Source organism: Cololabis saira, chromosome 15 (genome assembly GCF_033807715.1).
Source record: "Cololabis saira isolate AMF1-May2022 chromosome 15, fColSai1.1, whole genome shotgun sequence".
Taxonomy (NCBI): domain Eukaryota; kingdom Metazoa; phylum Chordata; class Actinopteri; order Beloniformes; family Belonidae; genus Cololabis; species Cololabis saira.
Genome location: NC_084601.1, coordinates 34,387,305 through 34,411,698, shown reverse-complemented (window position 1 = coordinate 34,411,698; position 24,394 = coordinate 34,387,305). Strand labels below are relative to the sequence as shown.

The window sequence follows — 24,394 nt, the reverse complement described above, 5'->3', positions numbered from 1 at the left end:
TTTGTTGTAAGTCCGGATCAGAGCGTTGGCTTCCTTCGTCCAACGTCTCTATTTCACATTGATCTTGGACCTCTCTGCTAAATTTTACTGTCAAATCTGGTGAAGTTTGAATTTCTGTTGACATCTTGAGAGGCAATTTGTAACTGACCTGACTACACTTTGTTTCTTTGTTGGTTAGTAAACTTTCAATAGAAAAACGGTCAGGAAGTAACAGCATATCAACCACAACTACTGTACCTCCTAAAATGTTTCATGCATAACCTTCTGTGAGCAGTGGGAGGGTACCTGCAAACCTTTGACTGGAAAAAGGTTTGATAAAGTTTATATTTTTGTGACTTTTACAATGTTTTACTATGGTTAAATTATGAGAGTTAAGTAATTGATAATTGACAAATATATTAGTCAGGGTACAGTTTAAGATTGTATTGTTCATTTCTAAGAGCAAGTTCTCAGGAACAAGTAAAAGTCTGTGAGAAAGCAGATTCAGCTACAACACCTGCTTTAACAGAGAGATGCACAAATGTCAGCTCAACGTCTTTCTATGTAACATCACAAATGCAAGACATGAAGGTCCGAGCTTCAGTCTACTGTTTTAGATAGTTTACACAAACAAGACCTGCTCCAAGTTTAGGACTCTTTTACGGACGTCCTGACAGTCATTTATGTGGCATATGATTGTCTATATTCATTAAATTTGTATCCGTGCTCATGTTTCATTTGGCACAACTAGTCATTTTAAACTGGGGGCTCAAGTACAATTTACATTTCAATTATCACGACAAAATCAAAAATATATATATTTTAACTTTTATTAAAAGAGAAAAAGCTGGACAAGAAACACTTTCTGCGAACCTGAGATCATGTGTTCAGGATATCTGTCAGAATTATTGCTGCACATTGTGCATAGTAACATCAGGACATCAATACAGTGCAGTTTCTGCAGACTTTAAGCTACATACTGAAATGGATTTATGACAAATATATTTGTCAATTACCAATAACTTAAAATCTCAGAAATTAACTATAGTATAAACATTGTAAGATTCAAGAAAAAATAACAACCAGACGAACCTCCCAGCTGTGAAAAGAAACAGTTTCAGAGTTTTCAAAGTTTTCCTGGGAGTGTTTTACCTTCTGGTTTTGGTTGGAGTCATCATACGCTGTTAGTATTTGTATCTTAATATGTATGATGTGTTATATACCACATTAGATGCACTCAAAGTGAAATAAGTTGATGCTTTTTAACTGCTTTTGTTTGGTTCCTTATCGATTAGAAATTTCAGTTTGAATCTTAAGGAATTAGATGATGAAGTTTCTCATGGACCCTTTAGAGACCTTATGAGATTAAAAAGAAAATAGAAAAATATGTTAAAAATTGAGTAGCACTAGCCAGGGCATTGATAGACACTCAAACCATCAGGTAAAAAAAAATTTAATAAAAGTGGTAAAAGGACCGATCAGTGGTCTCTGTTCTCTGTTCAGCTCTGTAGCTTTCAGAGTTCCTTTGACTGAATCAAAGTAATGATGGAAATAAGTGACTGAGGCGTACCGAGGTAGTTCATAGATCATCATGTAGGAGCTAAACATTCAACTGTGCAGGATCGTGGAGCACTTGTTCAACCTGAGCCTGAGGCTGCACAAGGTACCACAGCTGTGGAAGACGTCCTGCGTGGTACCGGTGCCCAAGTCATCTTGCCCCAGCGACTTCAGCCACTACCGGCCGTTGATCCTGACATCCCACCTGGCAAAGACCCTGGAGAGGCTGCTCCTCCACCACCTGTGCCCCCTGGTGAGCTCCACCGCCGACCCCCTGCAGTTCGCCTACCGGCTGAGCATCGGGGTTGAGGACGTCGTCATCTTCCTGATGCAGAGGTGCCTGGCCCACCTGGAGCGGTCTGGGAGCACTGTGAGGATAATGTTCTATGATTTCTCCAGTGCCTTCAACACCATCCAGCCAGAACTGCTGGGGGACCAACTGCACCATGCTGGAGTCTACCAACCGCTGACATCATGGGTTCTGGACTTCCTCACCAACAGGCCACAGTTTGTGAGGACAGGAGGCCGTGTGTCTGACACGGTGGTCTGCAGCACCGGAGCTCCACAGGGGACCGTCCTGGCCCCCCTCCTCTTCACCATCTACACAGCTGACTTCACCCACCACACATCAACCTGCCACCTCCAGAAGTTCTCGGACAACTCCTCCGACTGGTGCCAGCGGAACCGCCTCTAGATTAACTCTGGAAAAACAAAGGAGCTGATAGCGGACTTCCGCTGGCGCAAAGTCCCCCCCTCGCCGATGAACATCCAGGGAACGGACATAGAGATTGTGGACTCTTACAGGTACCTGGGTGTTCACCTGAACAATAAACTGGACTGGACTATAAACACCCAGGCTCTGTACAAGAAAGGCCAAAGCAGACTCCACCTGCTGCGCAGACTGAGGTCCTTTGGAGTGAGGGACGGCCTCCTGAGGACCTTCTATGACTCTGTGGTGGCGTCGGCCATCTTTTATGGTGTGGTCTGCTGGAGCGGCAGCATCACTGCAGCGGAGAGGAAGAGACTGGACAAGGTGGTGAAGAAAGCCGGCTCTGTCCTGGGCTGTAGTAGTAGTACTAGCTCTGTCCTGTACTGTAGTAGTAGTACTAGCTCTGTCCTGGGCTGTAGTAGTAGTACTAGCTCTGTCCTGGGCTGTAGTAGTAGTACTAGCTCTGTCCTGTACTGTAGTAGTAGTACTAGCTCTGTCCTGGGCTGTAGTAGTAGTACTAGCTGTGTCATGTACTGTAGTAGTAGTACTAGCTCTGTCCTGGGCTGTAGTAGTAGTACTAGCTGTGTCATGTACTGTAGTAGTAGTACTAGCTGTGTCATGTACTGTAGTAGTAGTACTAGCTCTGTCCTGGGCTGTAGTAGTAGTACTAGCTCTGTCCTGTACTGTAGTAGTAGTACTAGCTGTGTCATGTACTGTAGTAGTAGTACTAGCTCTGTCCTGTACTGTAGTAGTAGTACTAGCTCTGTCCTGTACTGTAGTAGTAGTACTAGCTCTGTCCTGTACTGTAGTAGTAGTACTAGCTCTGTCCTGTACTGTAGTAGTAGTAGTACTAGCTCTGTCCTGGGCTGCAGTCTCCTTCCTGTGGAGGTGTTGGGGGAGAGGAGGAGGATGGAGGCTAAACTGTCATCCATCATGGACAATGTCTCCCACCCCCTTCATGAGACTGTCAGAGCCTGGAGAGCTCCATCAGTGACCGGCTTCGTCACCCACGATGCACCACTGAGAGGCATCGCAGGTCCTTCCTCCCCGCTGCCATCAGACTGTATAATCAGGCCTGCTCTCAGTAGCTAATGGACAATAATAACATGTGCAATAACCATATGTGCAATAATCATATGTGCAATATCCATGCAATATCTGTCTACCTCACACTCATTTTACCTGCTTTTTTGCACTGTTTTTCTTCCTTTGCACTATTTTTTTATCTTATATTTTTTATCTCCACTGCATTGTGTACATTGTGTATATACTGTCCATATTTTGTAATTATATATATCTTTTTACTTTTTTACCTTTTTACCCCCTTCCCCGCATGCGTGTGTGTGTGTGTGTGTGTGTGTATGTGTGTGTGTGTGTGTGTGTGTGTGTGTGGGGGTGTGTGTGTGTGTGTGTGTGTGTGTGTGTGTGTGTGTGTGTGTGTGTGTGTGTGTGTGTGTGTATATGTTATGTTATCTTATCTTATCTTAACCGCATTGCAGCAGGTCACATGTTTATCATCAGACTTTAATCTTTCAAGACAAACAACACAATTTAACAAGATGCATCAAAAGAACATTTTATGAGAAACTCCATGTGACTGTAGAAGGATGAATGAGGACCATAGTGAAGCAGTTTGTAACATTTAGAGAAGGTCAAAAAGGTGCGATGTACAGTCAGTGTGGAGGTTTTACCAGTTACAATTACAGTACTTTATCATCTCACACCATTTTTCACACTGGTATTTTGAGCTCTTAAAAACCCCTGAAGCTTCTGCTCTGTGTTTGCTCCTTACTTTGGTGTGAGGCACTACTTTTTACTAACATTACAGAGCATTTTACTCCCCCTTTTTAATTCCCAGTCTCATTAAGTATCTGGGGATGATGTTCTGCATCCAACCTGGGACATAGATTTCAAATTGAGAGTTATTTTATCAACCTGTGTGGTACTGAGCCATATGCATTGGCTAGGCCTCACCACACTACTAAGTCGTGCTCTACATCTTTTGGCATTCTGGATCTGGTCCCAAATCAATGAAGAGTTATCTGTGCATCCAGGGAAGCCTGGGATTCCAGCTTCTGGCAGCTGGTGTCAGTATATCCTTTTTCCAAGGGAAGTTGGTCAACCTCCTCGCCAGAACAGAGAAGAAGATCTTTCTCTCTAAGTTCAACAACACAGTTGTTGGTGGGACTGGCTGTGGTACCGACCCTAGTGGTGTGGTCTGTCTGTCTTTGTTAAAATAATGGTTAAAACACTTTCAGTCTCTACACAGTTATAAGATAACAAAACTGTGGCAGGGTGGAGGATTGGGCGTGGTCTGCAGGGGAGCAGCACACAGGTGGCGCGGGACAGGTTCAGCTGGTTGGGCACACCTGTGCCCAATCAATCTCTTCACACTGCCTGCGTATTTAAAGAGCGGCTGCACACCGGCAAAGGGGCTCAAAGGGATGACACAGAGCGGCCGAGTGTTCTGATACACGTCTGTGTCTTAATTGACAAAATAAAAATCAAAGAATTCCTCCACGAAACCCCATGTCCTCTTTTCCTGTCGGTTGACCCCGGGTAGCATGAGTTGGCTACAAAAACCATTAAGAACCTAATTTTGTGTACAGGATGGTCATTCTGCAGTGTAGGTGTTAGTGTCATCCTTTGAAGTCAAACATGTTGCTGAGAATGGTTTTGAAAAAACCTCTAAAGTAGAGCAGCCCTCCAGGTCAAGGGTTTCCTACTAGGAAATGGAAACATTTTAGCAGGTTTGTATTTTTAAAGGCAGTACTTCCTCCAAAGTGTTATGAAACCACATAGAAGGCTGAACAAGAAGCACCAGCAGCTGAACCAGCACGGATGTCACATTGAATATTGTACAAGAGAAGATCAGCACTTCAACAGCAGATCCACAGTTAGTCAAGTAAAGCACCTGTCCAGCTGTTTCTGTCCTCTCAGGATGTCCTCAGATATTTATGCTAAACCAGATTTATCAAAAAAGGTGAGATACAACAGAAATGAGCAAGAAAACGGAGCAGGATGGGAGGAGATGGAGGTGGACATCTATGCGACCGTTCATGATGTTGGGAATAATCTTACTGTTTTCCAGTCACAGGAAGAAGGTAAGTAAATTACATGGAGTTAATAAAGTTCAGCTTTAGAGATAATTATGTTCAGGTATTATACATTCATGTGTGGCTGCAAAGTTTATGAACTCTGGTTCTGCAGGACGACAGACTCAGAAGCATCGTGCTCTCCAGAAAACACTGTGTCGAGGAGTGTTGTGCACGGTGGTTTTAGTCGTGGTCGTCATCCTGTTCATATACGGTAAGATAAAATGCTTCACTTCAAAAACTACATGATGCATTTTGGTCACAAAGTAGAGAAACTGCTGTTTATCTCTGAAGTACTGATGACGTACTTTCATAAAACCTTACTGAGTTTTTATCTAAATACAAACAGAGACGGTTGTTTGACAGTAAGGCTTACTGAGTAAGCCAACCCAAGAACTACTGGGGTTTTTCTACTTACAACATGTTGGACAGTTCTGTGGACAAATGCTTTAAGAGTTACATGTTAGATCATTGTTTTCATTGCAGTACATGTTATCTGTCATTAGTCTTGGACCATTTATAAGTATTGTTCCTGAACAGTAAAATAACAACATACACCTGCAGAACAAGAACTAGTAGATTCATATGATCTAGATGAATTGTTTCTAAGTAGAGTTGTTGTACCGCTCTGAGACAGATAAGATGTCAACCATGTATTCTTGTTCAAACGGATCCCTCCTCATTTATGGGATTTTTCTGCCATGCTCTCTTTTCCTCGTTGATGTTGGAGGTTTTTTATGAAGTACTAAAATACTAGTTTAATTTGAAGGAACATTTGATTACTTTTCAGTAAATGTCATCTAGCTGCTGAAGGCTTTGCTACTGAGGCTGAAATGTGTCCAAGTAGTTCAGAAATCCTAACGGAGGAACTACATCCCCAATCCCAAACAAGTTGGGACGTTGTGTAAAATGTCAACATTAAGGAACATTTTCTTGACATTATTCCCAATACTTTAACACAGTTTGTCACATATTGGTGAGGGGGTCTGCCCAGCTTTGCATCTAAGAGGCTCTGCTGCTGAAATTCTTATTTTATACCGTCTATACAGTCTTGTCACTGACCTGCTGTCAGTTAACTTAGTTAAATTTTCCACCAGTGTTTGGTTTGTACCAATAACATTTCCAGCCTTTTGTTTCCTCTGTAACACCTTTTAAATGTGTTACTGCCATCAGATTCAAAATTAACTATTTTGAACGAAAAGGCTATATTCAAAGGCTGATACAGTGTTTAAGTTTTATTGGCAAAACTATGAGATTTGGAAATAATTTCTTTTTAATTTTACACAGAATCCACCTTCTTTGGAATGGATGTTGCTTTTTGTCAACCACATTGTTACAGATCAGATTATTATCTTTCTAGACAAAAAGAAAAACAACAACAAATTAACCATAAGAACTGTTACTGATACTGATAATCAAGTGGAGTCAGCATCCTCCACTCTGGTGAGGATTTGATCCCCAGACCCTCCACATATCAAAGCATCCCTGGGCAAACACTGAACCCCCATATTTTGATTGTAGTGCTAATGCACTGCATATGATGTACTGAGTGTATCTGTATAAGAAAAGACGGATGAGGATCATTGTAATGTATTTTGTAGAGATTAGAAGGAAAAAGGAAAGCATGTAAGTTTTACATCAACATCAGTGTGTGCAGTTATGCCTTAAGACCCAGAGTCTTGTTTTTAAATAATAAATAAATAAATAAAAATGAACGAGTGTCCTAAAAAGAAATACACACAAGTATTGAAGTCTCAATTAGTACCTTCCAGGACGGATGACAGTCAGAGCCTGTTCCCCAATCTGAATGAGCAGGAAAGTTATGGTCTTATCTTCTGGGGAAATCACAAATGTACATGCTCCAAGTCGAGGGGTCATAAATGCATTTTTCCTGGGTAACTACAGAGAGATATGATTGATTTCAGAGCCCATGCTGTGCAGAGTTGAACCTCGTTATATCTAGTTCATATACGTTGATCCGATGCTTAAGCTCAGGATCATTTGCTGCCCAAGATGTGATGCAGACCATCAGTGGGGCAAACCAAAATCCAGAGGGACAAGGCAGAAGGATTGTCATGGACGGGCAGAGGGTTGATCAGCAGGGCAAACTACATCCAGAGAGAGCAGACGACAGACTTGTTGTGGGCGGGCAGAAGGTCGGGGCAAAGGCAAGAAGACATGATCTGGGCGAAACCTGCAATCCAAACCAAGCCATCAATCTGCAAATTAGTGCTGGAAAGTAGTGCATGCTGCAAAGACAACCAGGTCACAAGCGAGGCCTCAGTGCAGCTTAAATGGTCTCTGGCTGATGAGCAGTGAGGAGCTGCAGCTGGGACTAGATAGGTGATGAGGTGGTGTGACAGGGAGGTCAGTGAACTCACTCACCACAACAATTCAGAGTGTGACACTTATAACTAAACCATCCTTCCTGCCTGCATCCAAGCGGCATCCGCAGTACCGCTTGTCTGGGGGACGTACATCGAGCTGCTGATCTTAAAATAACAATCAGAGTCAGACAAACCACAATACATCTGATCCTTCCTCTATAACGGCCTCTCTCCTGTTGAACACCATTAACGAACATCAGCGGGCTCACCCAGATGGTGTTCACATTATTGCAGGAGACTTTAACAAGGCCAATCTAAAGACTGTGCTGCCAAATTTTTACCAACATGTTAAATGCCCCACCAGGGGAGAGAACACTCTGGATCACGTCTATACCAACATTAAACGTGCTTACAGAACCACACCCCTCCCCCATCTCGGACAATCAGACCATCTTTCCCTCCTGCTGGCCCCAGCATACACTCTCCTCAGACGCAGAGCCAGGCCCACTACAAGGACAGTCACAACCTGGCCTAACCATGCACTTCCAGAACTCCAGGACTGCTTCGACCGGACAGAGTGGGACTTATTTGAACATCAGGAGCTGGACTTTCACAGACACGGTACTGGACTACGTCAAGTTCTGCATTGGAAATGTGACTATAGACAAAACCATCCGGGTTTTTCCGAACCAGAAACCCTGGATGACTAACCAGGTCCGCTCACTCCTCAGGGCCCGCAACGCTGCCTTCAGGTCAGGTGACACAGCTTTGTACAGAGCTACTCGAGCTGACCTGTCCAAAGGAATAAAGAAAGCCAAAGCGGACCACAGGATGAGAATAAAGTCCCATCTGTCCAGTAACAACTCCCGGGAGGTGTGGCGGGGTCTACAACACATCACTAACTTCAGAGGCAGTGATGTGTCAACCGCAGACCTGAGTGCGCCACTGGCAGAGGAGCTGAATGGCTTCTTTGCTCGCTTTGAGACACCACAGCAGCACTCACCTGCCCCAGCCCCGCCCACCCCCCCACCAGGATCCTCCATCACTCCACTCCACTGTACAGGAGCATGATGTCAGACGGCTGCTCCTGACAGTGAACACCAAGAAAGCTGCCGGCCCAGACGGAGTTCCACCAGCTCACCCCCATCTTCACCAGGATCTTCAACACCTCCCTGGCCCAGGCAGTCGTCCCGTCCTGCCAGAAAGCAGCTACCATAATCCCGGTGCCGAAAAAGTCTCCCGCCACCAGCCTGAATGATTACCGCCCAGTGGCCCTCACCCCGGTGATCACCAAGTGCCTCGAGAGACTAGTTCTTCATCACATAAAGAACCACCTCCCCCCGGACTTTGACCCATTCCAGTTCGCCTATCGGGCTAATAGATCCACTGAGGACGCCATCGCCGTAGCTCTACACTCTGCTCTGACCCACTTGGAGCAACAGCAGAGCTACGTCCGGATGCTCTTCGTGGACTACAGCTCTGCATTCAACTCTATAATCCCAGACATCCTCATCACAAAACTGACCACCATCAGCCTACCCCTTCTCACATGTGCCTGGATTAAAAACTCTCACCAACCGACCCCAGACTGTGAGACTTGGCCCCCACCTGTCCTCCACCCGCATGCTGAGCACCGGCTCTCCACAGGGCTGTGTGCTGAGCCCCCTCCTGTACAGCCTCTACACCAACGACTGCAGTCTGATCCATAACAAAAACCTCATAGTGAAGTTTTCTGATGACACGACGGTGGTCGGACTCATCTCAAAGGGGGACGAGGCAGCTTACAGACAGGAGGTCCTGAAGTTGACAACCTGGTGCTCAGAGACCAACCTCACTCTGAACACCGGAAAAACCAAGGAGATCATTGTCAAATTCAGGAAACAGAACACCGACCCAGCCCTCATCTACATCAATGGCGAGAGAGTGGAAATGGTCCACACCTTCCGGTCTCTTGGCCTCCTCATCTCCTGGTCTGAGAACGTCACCACCATCACAAAAAAGGCTCAGCAGTGGCTGCACTTTCTGAGTGTCCTCAGGAGATACAAGCTGGACTCCAACCTGCTGCTGACCTTCTACCGCTCATCCATCCAGAGCCTGCTGACGTACTGTATTGCAATATGGTGTGGAAGCTGCACTGCTGCGGACACAGAAAGGCTCCAGAGGGTGGTGAAAGCAGCGCAGAGGATCATCGGCTGCTGCCCCCCCCCTATTACGTACTCTGCTACTAGGGATCACAGAATACGCAAATGAAAGGCAGGTTTTGCGAGTAAAGATATGTTTTTATTTTGACCAAATGGTTCTTTTGTTCAAGTTGAAGTGCAACAGCATGGAAAACAGTTTACAATTTAAACCCAAGAACTAAAGTTTATATAAAGAAAATAACTCCAACGTAAACCAAAGAAATAAGCATAAAGAACTGGACCCTAACTTTAAAATAATAAATCCACTAACTAAACCTAACCTTTACCCAAAACAAAATTACAATAATATTAACTATACTAACTACTCTAAACCAATCCTCATCAAAGTAGGCTTTTACATACAACTCATCGCTCAACGCTATCTAATATTTACCTTACTGTTTTCCATTATTTTCACAAGTTATTCAATCAACAAGATTTAGCAGGGCCACAAACTGCTTGGGCAGAATGGCTGAGGGAAACCAAACATTTGGCCCCAAAGCTCTCACAACATCAGACAGAACGGACAGCACGTCTTCACACATGAGGTGGTGTGAGACGACTGCCAAAGAGCACTGCTCCAGCAGCAGTTTTGTTGGGGAGAAGTTTCCTCTGGTGGCTCCCGGTAGAGGTCGCTCTCCATCAGCACACCTGCAGCAGCTCCAGCTCCTCCCACACCAGTGGACCTGAGCTGACAGGTGATTTAGTAAAGGCCACCTCCAACAGTAAACACACTCGCCCAACCAAACCTCTGCACCCCAGTAGCAGATACTCATAAATAATAAATAAACAAAAATAGTAAATAAAAATAGCAAATTTACAGGGATGTAACACCCCCCCCCCGACGGACATTTACACCTCCTGCTGCCTCAGCAGAGCCACTAACATCATTAAAGAAAGCTCCCACCCTGGCTCTGACCTGTTTGACCTGCTGCCTTCAGGAAGATGCTACAGAGTCATCAGGTCCAAAACTAACAGACTAAAAAACAGCTTTTTCCCTAAAGCCATAACCGCCCTGAACAAAATGTGAATGCCTTCATGTGCAATTACTGTTTTTACCGTTCAATACTTTTTTCAGGACTATCTGTGCAATATTCCACCACATGTGTAACTATATGCTATTATCTGTAAATAGGATCTCAGGTCTTCACTATTCAAATGCACCTTAACCTTTTTTATATTTTTATATTATTTATATTTCTTATATTCTTATATTTCTTATTCTTTGCACTATTGTTTCTTATTTGTCTTGCACTGGAGAGGTGATGCTGCTTTCAATCTCACTGTACCCAGGTACATTGACAATAAAGTATTCTATTCTATTCTATTCATAACCAATTGGCCTTGAGAGACAGCTAAAGTGGAAATTCTCACAGACAACACTATATGTATGTATATATATATATATATATATATATATATATATATATATATATATATATATATATATATATATATATATATATATGAAAATAATCCGTAAGAAAATTTCACGCACTGCCTCTTGAAAAAAAAACATATAACTACAATTTGTAACAGCAGAGCATTATCAACATCCTTAAAGTAAATGATATCTGTTGATTTAAAGCAAAGTGATTGTGTGTTACAGTTCTTGTAGTCACCTTGGAAGTCAACCAGCTGAAGACCAAACACAACCAACTGAACAACACCTACAATCAGCTGCTCAACAATCTTTCTGGTAAGAAAACTTTTAAAACGACCAAAAAAAGTTTCCACAGCAAAAGAGACACAGTGACAGCAGAAAAAAAGAGTCAGAAAACGGACTGAATGATACATTTAAATGTGATATTTTTGTTTCCCACACGATGAAAACACTTGAGAAATGATATGATAAAAAAAAGATCTGAAAGTGAGTGATAGTAAGAAAGAAATAAGTTCAGTTGTTTCCTCTCTTAATTTCTGAATGTCTTCGCGGTCACACGTGCACATGTGGGGCGAGCACATGTCCAGGAGACTGAAACTGAGTGTATTCAGTTACAACGCTGCCATCTAGCGGTCAATATATGCAACAACATGACGCTTTTTCCTTTTATTTCATTTTTCTCCTTCATACAGTAGATCAGTTTTCTTGAATCCAGGTCCTAAGGACTCCACTTCTCTTCCGGTTTTAGATGTTTATCTGTCAACTATCTGTACTTCAGTAATGAATAAAAGTTTGTGTCAATTTTTGTTTTGTATAATCTACTCATTTTTTTCAACAGAATGTCTGTTTGACCAGTTCTTGTTAATTTATTTATGTTTTACCAGCCTTCCACCATCCAGTCTCTCTACCACCTGCTCCTCAACCACAACACATGTTATCCATAGTGTATTTAGTTTGTGTATTTCACAATATGTTTTGATGTTATACTTATACTGTTATACCAGGTATCACTTTGGACAAAGACCAGCTGCAGAAGGAACACGACCAACTGATCTACACTTATAATCAGCTCAAAATTGAACTTGATGGTAAGAAAGATTTATGACCAAATAAATAAACTTGAACTTCAGCGTTAGCCCCTATACAGTAACTTCTTATTTCTATTAGTGTAACTTAATTAAAAATAGATAAGACAGAAAGCTAGAGCTAAAATGTTTATACAAATAACCTGAAAGGTAAAAGTAACACCTGAAGGAGATATCGATATTGAAAGAACACTCATAAATGTGATGCTAAATCTTTCTAAAACACTTCTCTGTCTGATATCTGATATGAAGGAGAGTGTCATGAAGGATGGAGAAGATTTGGATCCAGTTTTTACAGAAAATTCACAAAGAGTAAAACTTGGTCTGAGAGCAGGAGGGAGTGTGAGAAAAGAGGAGCTGATCTGGTGATCATAAACAGCAAAGAGGAGCAGGTGGGTGTTTGTATCAGTGTATTTGATGTTAATGCAGTTTTCTGTTACTTGTGTTGTCCACCTGCTGTCAGTCTGTGTGCTGCTTCTGTCTCCATCCTGATGGATTTCAGTTAGAAATGTGTTTTTAAATAATTTAAATTGTTTTCATACACAATCATCAGGATACTGAGACAGATATCAGATTCATGACGGTAGAAACTACTTTTGTCTCGTCATTTAGGATTTTGTGGGACAACTGGACACGAAAGAAACCTCCTGGATTGGTCTGAAAGCTGAATGGTCACCAAGTAAACAAAAATTTGAATGGAAATGGGTGGACGGATCACCACTGACAACAACGTAAGAAAGTGTTTCTCTTACAATTTCATCAAAGTCATTGTTTTCAAATTGTTAACAGGTAAAACAGAAGAACATGTTAAAATCTGTATCATCGTTATTTCTGTTACACATTTATTTGAATGAACAGCTGCGTGAATAATTTATTGTTTCTTTCATAAAAACTCAATGAGAAGTCTGATGAAAGAGACTTCAAATCTTCGTTCTCAACAGTTTTTAAATAGTGTATTTAGTTTGTGATCAGCAGGAGAGCAGGCGCGCAGGAAGACGTTTTTGCCAGGGGGTGCGGGGTGCGGGGGTTCTCCCTTAAAGGTATTTTGACATCATTTTTAACATGCTTTTAAAACTATTAAAAGTCTTCGCCAACATCCCTCAAATGTGTCGAAAAGAGTGTAACAAGAAAAACTTCACTCTAGTACTCCATTCCTGGCTTTTTATGACAGTGTTTTTTTGCGCCGTGAAAAACGCTTCCATTTCCCCCTTTCCTGTCAATCATTGCGCCGCTCCTCCTCCAAACCTCCTCCAGCCCACCCATACGCTCACAGCGGCGTCAGAGTTAAGCCGGGAACGGAAAAGCAGCAGGGAGAAGCAGTCCACAGCAAACAATCATAAAAATAAAGGCATGCAAGCAGCTGTGTTCCCTTATCTTAAGTCCAGTCAGTGGCCGCGGGTCTTCTTAGCAGTTTTCCTCCGGTGACGAGAACAAAAGAGGCTCTAACCAGCTCCGTCTTAAGCCTGATTTATGGTTCCGCGTTAAATCGACGCAGAGCCTACGCCGTAGGGTTCAGCGTATGGTGCGCGTCGCCGCGTAACTCTGCGCCGTAGGCTCTACGTCGGTGTAACGCGGAACCATAAATCAGCCTTTATGGTGCGCTGGAGAGGAGAGGAGGCAGGGAGCTGGGTGGAGGGGGCGGTGATTTAGCGGGTCTATACGTAACGACCCGCCACCAAACCAGATGCGCCGTTTTTGCACAGTTATGCGGAAAAATCCCAGAAAGCACACAATACACTGAATGTTAAAAGTTCGTTGTTTTTTGGGTGTAATTGATGTCAAAACACCCAACAAAACACAAAAAATCAAGAAAAATGTGTTTTTCATGTCACAATACCTTTAAGAAATCACTTGCCCCTCCCCTGCATGAAGAACAGCTGACAGTGCGCACAAGCTTTACCAAAACATAGCGAACCAACCATCTACAGCAGTGGTTCTCAAACTTTTTTCGTCATTCCCCACTTTGAACAAGTGGGGATTTTCAAGCCCCACTTTCCTCCAAACAAAAATCTTGACAAATTACTTCAAATTATTTTAAATGTATTGAAATTACTAGCACCAAGTATATCAGTCATATTTGATACTGAATCAAAATCAAAAACAACAAATAACACAAAATTCAAAAAGAGAAAATAAAAGTGCAGTTGTGCTATCATAACTTAATTTGCAAAAACATAAACAAGTGAACTTTCCCTACATTACTGGTGGCTGCAGTGTTGCCTGTTTTGTACTGAACATCCTTTCAAAACGGGGTTGCAGGCTGGAAACTGCCACTCTCAAATCATGCTCAATGTTGAGCTGGGATCTGTACTTAGTTTTTAGAGAAGCAACAGCTGAAAAGCTTCTCGCAGAGATATGAAGTGGCAAAGGGAAGATTGATGTTTAAAGCTTTCTGTCCGATGCTGCAAATATTGTCCCGCTGCAATTAACAGTCCAACGTCAATCGTTGTTTTTGCACTTAGAGTTCCAGGGTACATTTTTCTCCGGTCCCCTAATGCTTTTTACCGTATTTTTAGGACTATTAGGCGGATATAAACGTTTTTATTTTTATTTTTAAATGTACCGCACGGACGCAGAGTGTACGGCGTAGGCTCCGTGGCGGGGCGCCTGGAGCGGACGGAGCGACTACCGAGAAGGAGACGCTGCTCCCGGGGCAACTGCGCCGCAGAGACGGGCCCGAAGACCGGAGGAACCACCGCCCGAGCGGGAGCCGATGCGTCGGCTGCCGCTCAGGCGGCGGGCTCCGTCGTTTACTGTTGAAGGATTGTTAAAGAATAGATGCGTGGGCTGGCGTGTCTGCTGGGTTGGACTGTTGTTCGGGCTTTTGCAAAAGCCGGCATCATTTCCGAGGGGCCGTACAGCATGACTCGGCTATCAGCGCGGCCAGAGAGCTGCGGGCTCTGCCCGTCGCAGCTGATCAGTTCTCCCGGTCTCATTGATCAGGCTCGAATGAATGCAGAAACGGAGGATGGAGATTTCGATGGGTTTGATTAATGTAATAACTTAAATAAAACACAATCAAACTAAGTTTTGCTCCCGCTCTATTTTTAAATACCACACTTGTATGCTTGTGTGTGTGTGTGTGTGTGTGGTTGTAAGGCGGCGCTCCCTGTGTGTAGGCGGCGCCTTTTTGTTCAAGCGCCATGTGTGTTTTAAATCCAGAAATGACACACAAAACTGAGGGTTTTCCACACGGCATGGTCGCGAAAATACGGTTAAGCTATTAATTATTGCTATGTTTGTGTGTATGTTTTGTTTAGTCAATTATCTTTATTGTCAATAGCATTTATAGTAAAATAGGCATGAAATAGAAAATTTCCTCCCGTTTGTCGCGCCCCACCTGACATGTCTCCGTTCCCCACCAGTGGGGCGCACCCCACACTTTGAGAAGCACTGATCTACAGTAAAAAAGGAACATGACTATATTATCATAGTCACATAGGCGGCGGGTGACAGAAAATATTTGGTGAAGCTATATAGCCTATACGGAGGAGTTTTTTTTCACCCAAAACAGTTGCATAACAATGATTTGAGCCTAATTTGACCAATATTACCGGCAGTGCAATCTCCTCCTCCTCCCGGGTCATCGCTGCTCATATGGCCGGCTGGACCATCAGGTGAGCCAGTGTTAGACACTGGGGGGGTCGCTGACGCGGTGGCTGCAGGTGCAGTCGCTCTCCTCCCACTCACTGTCACATTGGCAGCAGCTTCGGCAATGTTTTGTGTCTGTTTCTCTTTTGGTTTAAAAAATGAACGTATATCCATCTTGGTCTTGACTTGGAGCTTTGTGTTGTGTTTTGAAAGGAGCGCTGCTGGCTGTGCATTTGTAATTGGCGGACAAAAATGCAGATGTTTAAAAACAACATTTGCGGTTCTGATCACCTGAGCGGTCCAGGGGGGTGTGACTGGCTACTTTTCATTTTTTTTAATTAAAATTACCCCTATATTCAGCCTTCATCTCAAATGTGGCTTACAATGTTGTGGAACAGAAACAGCAACCACAAATATTTATATATTTATAATCTTTTATTGTCATTTCAATTTTTCCAGGGGGTGCTGCAGCCCCTGCCGCACCCCCACTTCCGGCGCCTATGCAGGAGAGAAGAGATTTGTGGAAGATGTGCAGACTGAGCTGCTTTCACTTGAATAAATGAATGGATACCATGTTGGAGTATTTAATGAAGACCTCATCCAACATCTGGAATCAGACCAAAAGTTCCTTGTGATCATTAAAAAGTGAACATTGTGTAAAAGAATTACAGAAGGTGTCAGTTTTATCAGAAAATGAAAATAATCTTGATTTTCATCTCAGCTGAAACTGTTGTTTTAATACTTCACAGGTTCTGGGCTGCAGGATGGTCTCAACATCAGTATAACAAACGTGAATATGCTGCACTGTGTTGTACTAATGAAGGAAAATTGACACATTCACTTCACACTTCCACTAATAACTGGATCTGTGAGAAGAAAATACAAGATTTCTTTGTTGAATCCTGATTAACTTCAGATAACATTTGGTCACTTTCATTTATTGTGTTTCATGTGTCATGTATAAATGTGGTTATTTTGAACTTCATCATGTGTACAGGGTAGTGAAACTGTCATCAGAACTACAGGATAACTTTGCTGGAGTAAAATATAATTATTGTAAATAAATATAAATGCAGCTTTTCTTCAATTTGTTTACTTGTGTTTTAATTTGATATGTGATGAATGAAGAGTTGTCAGTTAAAATAATTGTCTTTATTCTGCGACATTTATATAAACATTTGTCCTCCTGCTTCATTTTCACAAACAAAAGGCAAAGTGTATTTCAGTAACAGAGGAAAAACCATCAATAAACAAGGAAACTTGACAACAGCTGTTGGATTAAACGTTTCGGATTAAATGTTTCGGACACAAAGTCTGAAGTTACAATTTAGTTGTTTTTAACATGAAAGTGTTTAAATTAAAGATACCATAATACAAGAACATGAGGATGAGCAAACTCTATTTTTCAAAAACAGACCTGAATCTTTTATTAACGTGTTTTTTGACAGTTTGACATCAAGTTTATATAATGTTTATAATGTTCAATGATTTGTAAATAAAGACCTTGTCTTCAACTTCATTGTGTTATCTATTTTATTTTTTCAGTTTCTTAGAAAGTTTCTGAGGTTGAAACTGAAACTGATCAGCCAGAACATCACAGCCACTCGTTCAGTTTCTGGGTTATGGAGCAGCTCCTCGTGGTCCTAAAACACCTCCAACCAGTCAGGATCTGAACAGAACCATCTGAGGGAGTCCTGCAGTGTCTGGTACCAGGATGTTAGAAACAGATCATTCAGACTTTCCAGGTTGGATCCAAATACCAACATTCCAACTTCTGGGTTGAAGCTAAACTGCAGTTTCTCAAGTTCAGTAAAATGTCAAACTTCAGACAGAGAGAATGAAAAACAGAAAGAGGAGAGACAGAGACACCACAGTTGTACGGGGTTGACTTTATAAACAGATTTAGACAGCAGACACTGAGGTGGTCAGAGGGGGGACTGCAGGCTGGATGTCTGCAGGTATCCAACAGCAGGTATCCAACAGACATTAATACAGACAGGTGGAATCAAGCAGTGCCACATGTTATTAATCTGCACTGCTTATTCTAACTCAATTGTACAAGTTTATGCATCTTCACGAGTTTTGTGGTCCCCAAACGAACATCGACTGGCCTTGTCCTCTCTTCACACAAGACCATCACAGTTTAGGCCTTTTTACAGGTTGTCAGTCTGTCTGTAGGGTGGTTGCTAGGTTACCTGACATCCATGAACAAGCAAGATTGGATGAGAGCATTTGAAGAGGATAATGATAACAATACATTTTATTTACAATGCACTTTTCATTTGATACAAATTTCAAAATGCTTCAGGATTAAATGTATAAACACACAGACATGTGTGGCACCCTGGGCATTTATTGTATTAGTGTGTTAGGCCATAATTACTTTGTTTTTTTTCTTTGTCCTCCCACTAATACTTTTTCTGGTTGTTTATTCCAATTCTTTATGGCTTCTGTGCAGGTGAAAATCCCTGGTTAAAAGAAATAAAAGTTAAATGGAATTTAAATGAGTTTGAATTTTCTGATCAATTAAGACCTTTAGATTCCTCGATGAACACAATAATTTGACTTAATTATTCACAAACATTTATGACAGGAGGCAAAATTGCAGATTAAATTATAATTTGGATGACTTCAAATATTAAATTATTCAAATATATGTTTTATAGCTCCTGAAATTATCAAGACATGAAAATAAAAACTAAATGTTTGAAGGTCATAATTCAGAGTCCTTAGAGATGTAAAATGTGACGATGCTGTAAAAAACCAGGAGCCAGTCACCGCACTCACGACAACAATATGCCAAGGTGCCAGAAAACCATGTGTAGACTATGTAAAAAAGAGGATCTGCACACTTGGATCAATCCAAGTATCTTTAATAAAACAAGCTTTCAGTCAGAAGACTTTCATCTGGGTAATAAGTAATGTGACGATGTCAAAATGATGAGGTTCAGATTTTTTTTTTTTCATTTTTAATTGCTTTTGAACCTGGAAGTGGAGAAATGGAGGTTGTTAATACTAAAATAAGAGTGTACATAGTAGTTTAAGGGCATGATACACACATTTGTGTAAATATATTTTAAATATATAATTGTTAAATGTGTGAAAATTAATTTTAACCATGTTTTACCCTTATATTATAGTGCCAACTAGTGATGACTACTCTGGCATGATGTATTAGATCAAGAGGTTTCCATAACAGTTGGTTTCATGTCTATATTCCATTTTATCGCAAAATTATAACCCTTTAAAAATGCATCAAGGTCAAGGCTCAATGGTCATTATTTCAAAGCAGGAGGCATGTATGAGCTTCATTCTAATTTATGTTAATCTACAGGTCAAGGCCTTTCTAAAAATGTATTTGGTTTTGTCATAGGATTAAGTTTCATTTTTACCCCTGTTGGGTCACATGACCTGTGATTCTGACCCTCATAGATCCAGCCTGGATAAAAAAAAAAAAAAAAAGTTTTTCTTTTTATTCTTTTATTCTTCACACACACACAACCCTCAGAATGATCCTACATGGTCAGGATTATAGAATATTATAAGGTATTACATGGTTAAGGGGTAAAACATGGTTAAAATTAATTTTAATAAAAACAAGGCAAGTGGAGTCCTGAGTACCTGGATTTAAGAAAACTGATCTATGAAGGAGAAACATGAAATAAAAAATAAAAAGCGTCATGTTGTTGCATATTGACCGCTAGATGGCAGCGTTGTAACTGAATACACTCAGTTTCAGCCTCCTGGACATGTGCTCGCCCCACATGTGCACGTGTGACCGCGCACACATTCAGAAAGTAAGAGAGGCAACAACTAAACTTATTTCTTTCTTACTATCACTCACTTTCAGATCTTTTTTTTTACATTATCCTCTGATTTACATTGTCTATATTTCTCAATTGTTTTAATCTTGTGGGAAACAAAAAATTCACATTCAATCCCTTTTTCTTCTGTGTGTCTCTTGGAGAAACTGCACATAATTACTATGTCATGAAATTTTTTTAACAAATTAATTAAAGTTAAACGAATTTAGGTGATGATTGTGTAGCTTTACTTTTTTGGTAATTTTAAAAGTTTTCTTACCAGAAACATTGTTGAGCAGCTGATTGTAGGTGTTGTTCAGTTGGTTGAGTTTGATCTCAGCTGGTTGACTTCCAAGGTGATGAAAAGAGCTGTAAAACACAATCTAAAGGGGGGAGCTGAGCGGGTGAATGCCGACCCGTGTGCTGATTAAATCCTGAAATTGGAGAGTCAAGCTAATATTATCAATGTAGTTTCACTTTGCCGCTACCGGTGAATTGTTTGGTGCAGTTTGAGTATTTTTGTGCCAGGTTCTTTGAATGGGTTCTGCCACATGAAATACTAACCATTTAAAGGAGCATGAGGCTCCTTTTAAGAAATGAGACTCGCTAGCGCCACCCTTCACCACGACGGCTGTCGGGGGTACTGCAGCCAACAGCGAAGCCGGCACGGGAGAACGGGGAGAACGCGCATGCAGCGTCATTTGACACATCAGGACAGCGCGGGAAACTCGGCCCCAGCACTGCAGCACATTTTGCAGCACACAGCCTGTTCAAGGCAACGGAGAGAAACGCTAGAGGGCTCATTCTTTTTGGTTTGGAACGCTTCATCTGACATTATTACTAGAAAACTTAAAACGTTTACGAATTTTTTTCATAAATCCTGCCTCAATTCTGTCTCATGCTCATTTAAAAGTATTCCTTTGTTGATGATGTTTTATTTCCAGTGCATTTCCATGCAGTCCAGGTAGTCATTTGTACCATTATGCATTTTAATTCTGGATGTTTGTGATGCTGTGATGACTAGTGAATAGTTTAATATAACAAACATTGTGTTAATTATTCACATTGAATTATGTTAAGATTTTGAGTATACTGTACAGTATTTGAATATACATTGATATTTATTTAATACAATGTACTATTAGAAATATGATTGTGTACACACAAAGGGGTAAATCCACAAAGAACAGATTGCGCCTGCAAATAGCGCTGTGAATTGCGCTGCATTAGCGCCCGCAATTTGCCCTGCTTTAAGGTCCTATTCACAAAAGATTTTGCTCTAATGATATACCGGAGCAAACACGCCCATAAAGTTTTGCGGCTGAGTGCAATTTGCACTTGTCTGAGTGAGCGGAGCTGTTTCCAGTGTTCTCCGTATTTCAGCACACAGATTGGTCCATAATGAAAACTGCAGAGAGCACAATAGCCTCAACTTTCACGTATTTGTACTTCTAGTATTTTGCATATAGATAGATAGATAGATAGATAGATAGATAGATAGATAGATAGATAGATAGATAGATAGATAGATAGATAGATAGATAGATAGATAGATAGATAGATAGATAGATAGATAGATAGATAGATAGATAGATAGATAGATAGATAAATAGATAAATAGATAACATAAACATAAAAATCAACCACACTTCCATTCAGACAATAAAAGCACATTCATAATATTAAAATAAACATATAAGGTTTTTAAACAAATATCATGTAAAGTGCAAACTAAAATATAGTCCAGTTGTGGCAGAGGTGAGTGTGTGAAACTGAGTTCAGGACGAGTCTGAACCGCTCGTTCTGCAGCGCAGTGAGAGGAGGCTGCGGACCCGACCGCTGCAGCTGCTGCCCCTCTGTTGCTCCGGGAGGCTGTGCGCATTTACGCACAAGGCACAGCACCAGTAACTTCATTAACACTGGATCGGGATCAGATCAGGATCTAATGGTAATTCATGTTCTTTGTTTTGCTACACACACCTACAGGTCAGCTGTTAGACACACACATTCTAGATTTATATGTTTATATGGTGGAATTGTTTGTAATAAAGCAGCCCCTTATGTATGGATGAATCCTGAACTCCGTCCTGTTACTTTTATTTTTAAATCCGATAAGTCCACAACCCCACTTGATCTGATTGTCTACAGTCATGTCTGAATGTAGATTTAACCCTTAATATCATTCAGTATCACACAGGCTTGAATGATATTGAAGAGAGAGAGAAACAGAGACAGACGGGGAGTCAGGAGTGAGTTTGCGCGCAGTTTAATACACGCTTCTGAAACACGGTATTTGCCCCACTATTTTTGCGTGTGGCAAATACCGCTGGCCTTTGTGAATTAGGCGCTTTTTGCAATGAGGCTTATTTGCATAGAAAGGGGGCAATTTTGCGCCAAATGTATGAATATTACCTAATTTGCATGCATGCAAATGGCACCGGCGCAGACTGCCACTATTTGCTTGGCAGCGCAGTTTGTGGAGCAATTCGCCCTTTGCGGGTGCTTTGTGAATTAGACGCTCTCTTTTTGTCTCATTTGCACCGGTTTAGCGGCCGCAAAAGCCGCGCAATCCTTTTGTGGATTTGGCCCAAAGTATTTAATTGGTCCTGTTTTTATACAGGCCAGGTTTGATGGTGAGCTAGAGCCCTAGCCTGGGCACAAAGCCTGAGGATTGTGCCAGGAAGAACCTACTGAACCTCCACTGCTCTGGTCGGGCTGGTAGGAGGCTCCATTGTGCAGCCGCTTCTCTCCCTAACTCTTGCCACACGTGCACGGCCTACACCTTCATTTTACATACTCACCCCCTAACACAGACTTTTTCCCCACTGGACATTCATATATTGAGTCGTTGCCCTGTGTGCAAGCCTCACTAGTACGAGTGAGATTGAACTTTTCCTTTATGGAAAATTGTGGAACTAGGCGCTGCAACATTTAATGAGAAGTGATGAAATTAACTGTATGTATTGTTTGTTATGAATGGCCATTTGTATTGTATTCTATTTATCACTGCTAAAATCTATTATCTATGCTTCACATTTATATAAATTATGGTGTATTGAATTCAGAGCTGCATTCAGTGTCTTCTTCTCCACTCCCGAGTCTACCTGGGTCTTCTGAACTTAGCCCAAGTGATAATTGGGGCGGCAGTAGCTCGGGTGGTAGAGCGGGTCGTCCAACGATCGGAAGGTTGGCGGTTCGAATCCCGCTCCGTCCCAGTTGCTGTTGTAGTGTCCTTGGGCAAGACACCTTACCCACGCTTCCGTCAGTCTGCCCCAGGGCAGCTGTGGCTACAAACATAGCTTACCACCACCAGTGAGGATGTGTATGAATGAATAATGGTCTAAGTTTGGCACTTTGAGATTCATTAAATGTAAAGTGCATTACAAGTTGAATTCATTATTATTATTATTAATTATTCCGCGTATTAACTACTGGACCTAGCCTTAAACAGGGTAGTGCACTTGTTAGACTTTGCTTTAAATCAACAGAAATAATTTACTTTAAGGTTGTTATTGCATAATGCTATACTGTTACAAATTATAGTTATATTTTTTTATTCAACAAGCAGTGCGTGAAATTATCTTCATCGGTGTGTCAAAGGTGTGTGTTCGTACACACACACACACACACACACACACACACACATATATATATATACACAGTATATGTATACATACATATAGTGTTGTTTGTGGGAATTTCCACTTGAGCTGTCTCTCAAGGCAAACCGGTTCTAGAGGAAGGATCAGACATTTTGTCTGACTCTGATGGTTATTTGAAGATCAGCATCTCGATGTACGTCCCCCAGACAAGCGGTACTGCGGCTGCTGCTTGGCGCCAGGCAGGAAGGGCGGTTTAGTTACAAGTGTCACACTCTGAATTGTTGTGGTGAGATAGTTCACTCACCTCGCTGTCACACCACCTCATCAGCTTCATGTGCAACATCTATTTAGTACGAGCTGTAGCTCCTCACTGCTCATCAGCCAGACACCATTTAAGCTTTTAAGGTGGATTGTGTGAAAACTTAAAAAGTGTAAAATAAAAAAAAAGATAAATGATTTCCAAATCTCATTGTTTTGTATCGTTTTGCCAATACAACATAAACACTGTATCAGCTGTTGAAACTCAGACATTTAGCCTTTTCATTCAAAATAGGAGCTCAATTTGAATTTGATGGCAGTAACACATTTAAAAGAAGGTGTTACAGGGGCCGGAAAAGGCTGGAAATGTTATTGGTACAAACCAAAAACTGGTGGAAAATATAAGTTAACTGAAAACAGGTCAGAGACAAAAACTGGGTATAAAAGAAGCATTTCAGCAGCAGAGCCAAAGCTGGGCAGATCCCCTCACCAGTCTGTGACAAACTGTTAAAATGTCAACAAAATGTTCCTCAATGTTCACATTTAACACAACGTCCCAACTTGTTTGGTATTGAGGATGTAGTTCCTCCGTTAGGATTTCTGAACTACAGTACTTGGACACATTTCAGCCCCTTCAGCAGCTAGATGACATTTACTGAACGTAATCAAATATTCCTTCAAATTAAACTAATATTTTAATATTTCATAAAAAACTTCCAACATAAAAGAAAAACAGAGCATGCCAGCAAAATCCCATTAGTGAGGAAGGATCCATTTAAACAAGAATACATAGTTGACATCTTATCTGTCTCAGAGCGGTACAA

At 41.6% G+C, this 24,394-nt stretch overlaps 1 protein-coding gene across 1 annotated transcript; it reads left to right on the top strand.

Moving 5' to 3' along the window:
* The first annotated feature begins 2,296 nt into the window (after positions 1–2,296).
* LOC133460834 (C-type lectin domain family 4 member A-like) lies at positions 2,297–16,813 on the top strand. Its single transcript, XM_061741597.1, has 8 exons — positions 2,297–2,397; positions 5,186–5,349; positions 5,456–5,554; positions 11,457–11,546; positions 12,236–12,319; positions 12,569–12,708; positions 12,929–13,047; positions 16,657–16,813. Exons 1-8 carry the CDS (start codon positions 2,297–2,299, stop codon positions 16,811–16,813), a joined length of 954 nt encoding a protein of 317 aa, XP_061597581.1.
* Positions 16,814–24,394: the final 7,581 nt, after the last annotated feature.

What these genes read in the sequence shown, in the direction of transcription:
- LOC133460834 (XM_061741597.1), top strand. Translation starts at nt 2,297, where the DNA reads ATGAACATCCAGGGAACGGACATAGAGATTGTGGACTCTTACAGGTAC. An exon ending in GCTGCTCAACAATCTTTCTG is followed by an intron (nt 11,547 to 12,235) that starts GTAAGAAAACTT and finishes CTGTTATACCAG; the next exon opens with GTATCACTTTGGACAAAGAC. An exon ending in GGATCACCACTGACAACAAC is followed by an intron (nt 13,048 to 16,656) that starts GTAAGAAAGTGT and finishes AATACTTCACAG; the next exon opens with GTTCTGGGCTGCAGGATGGT.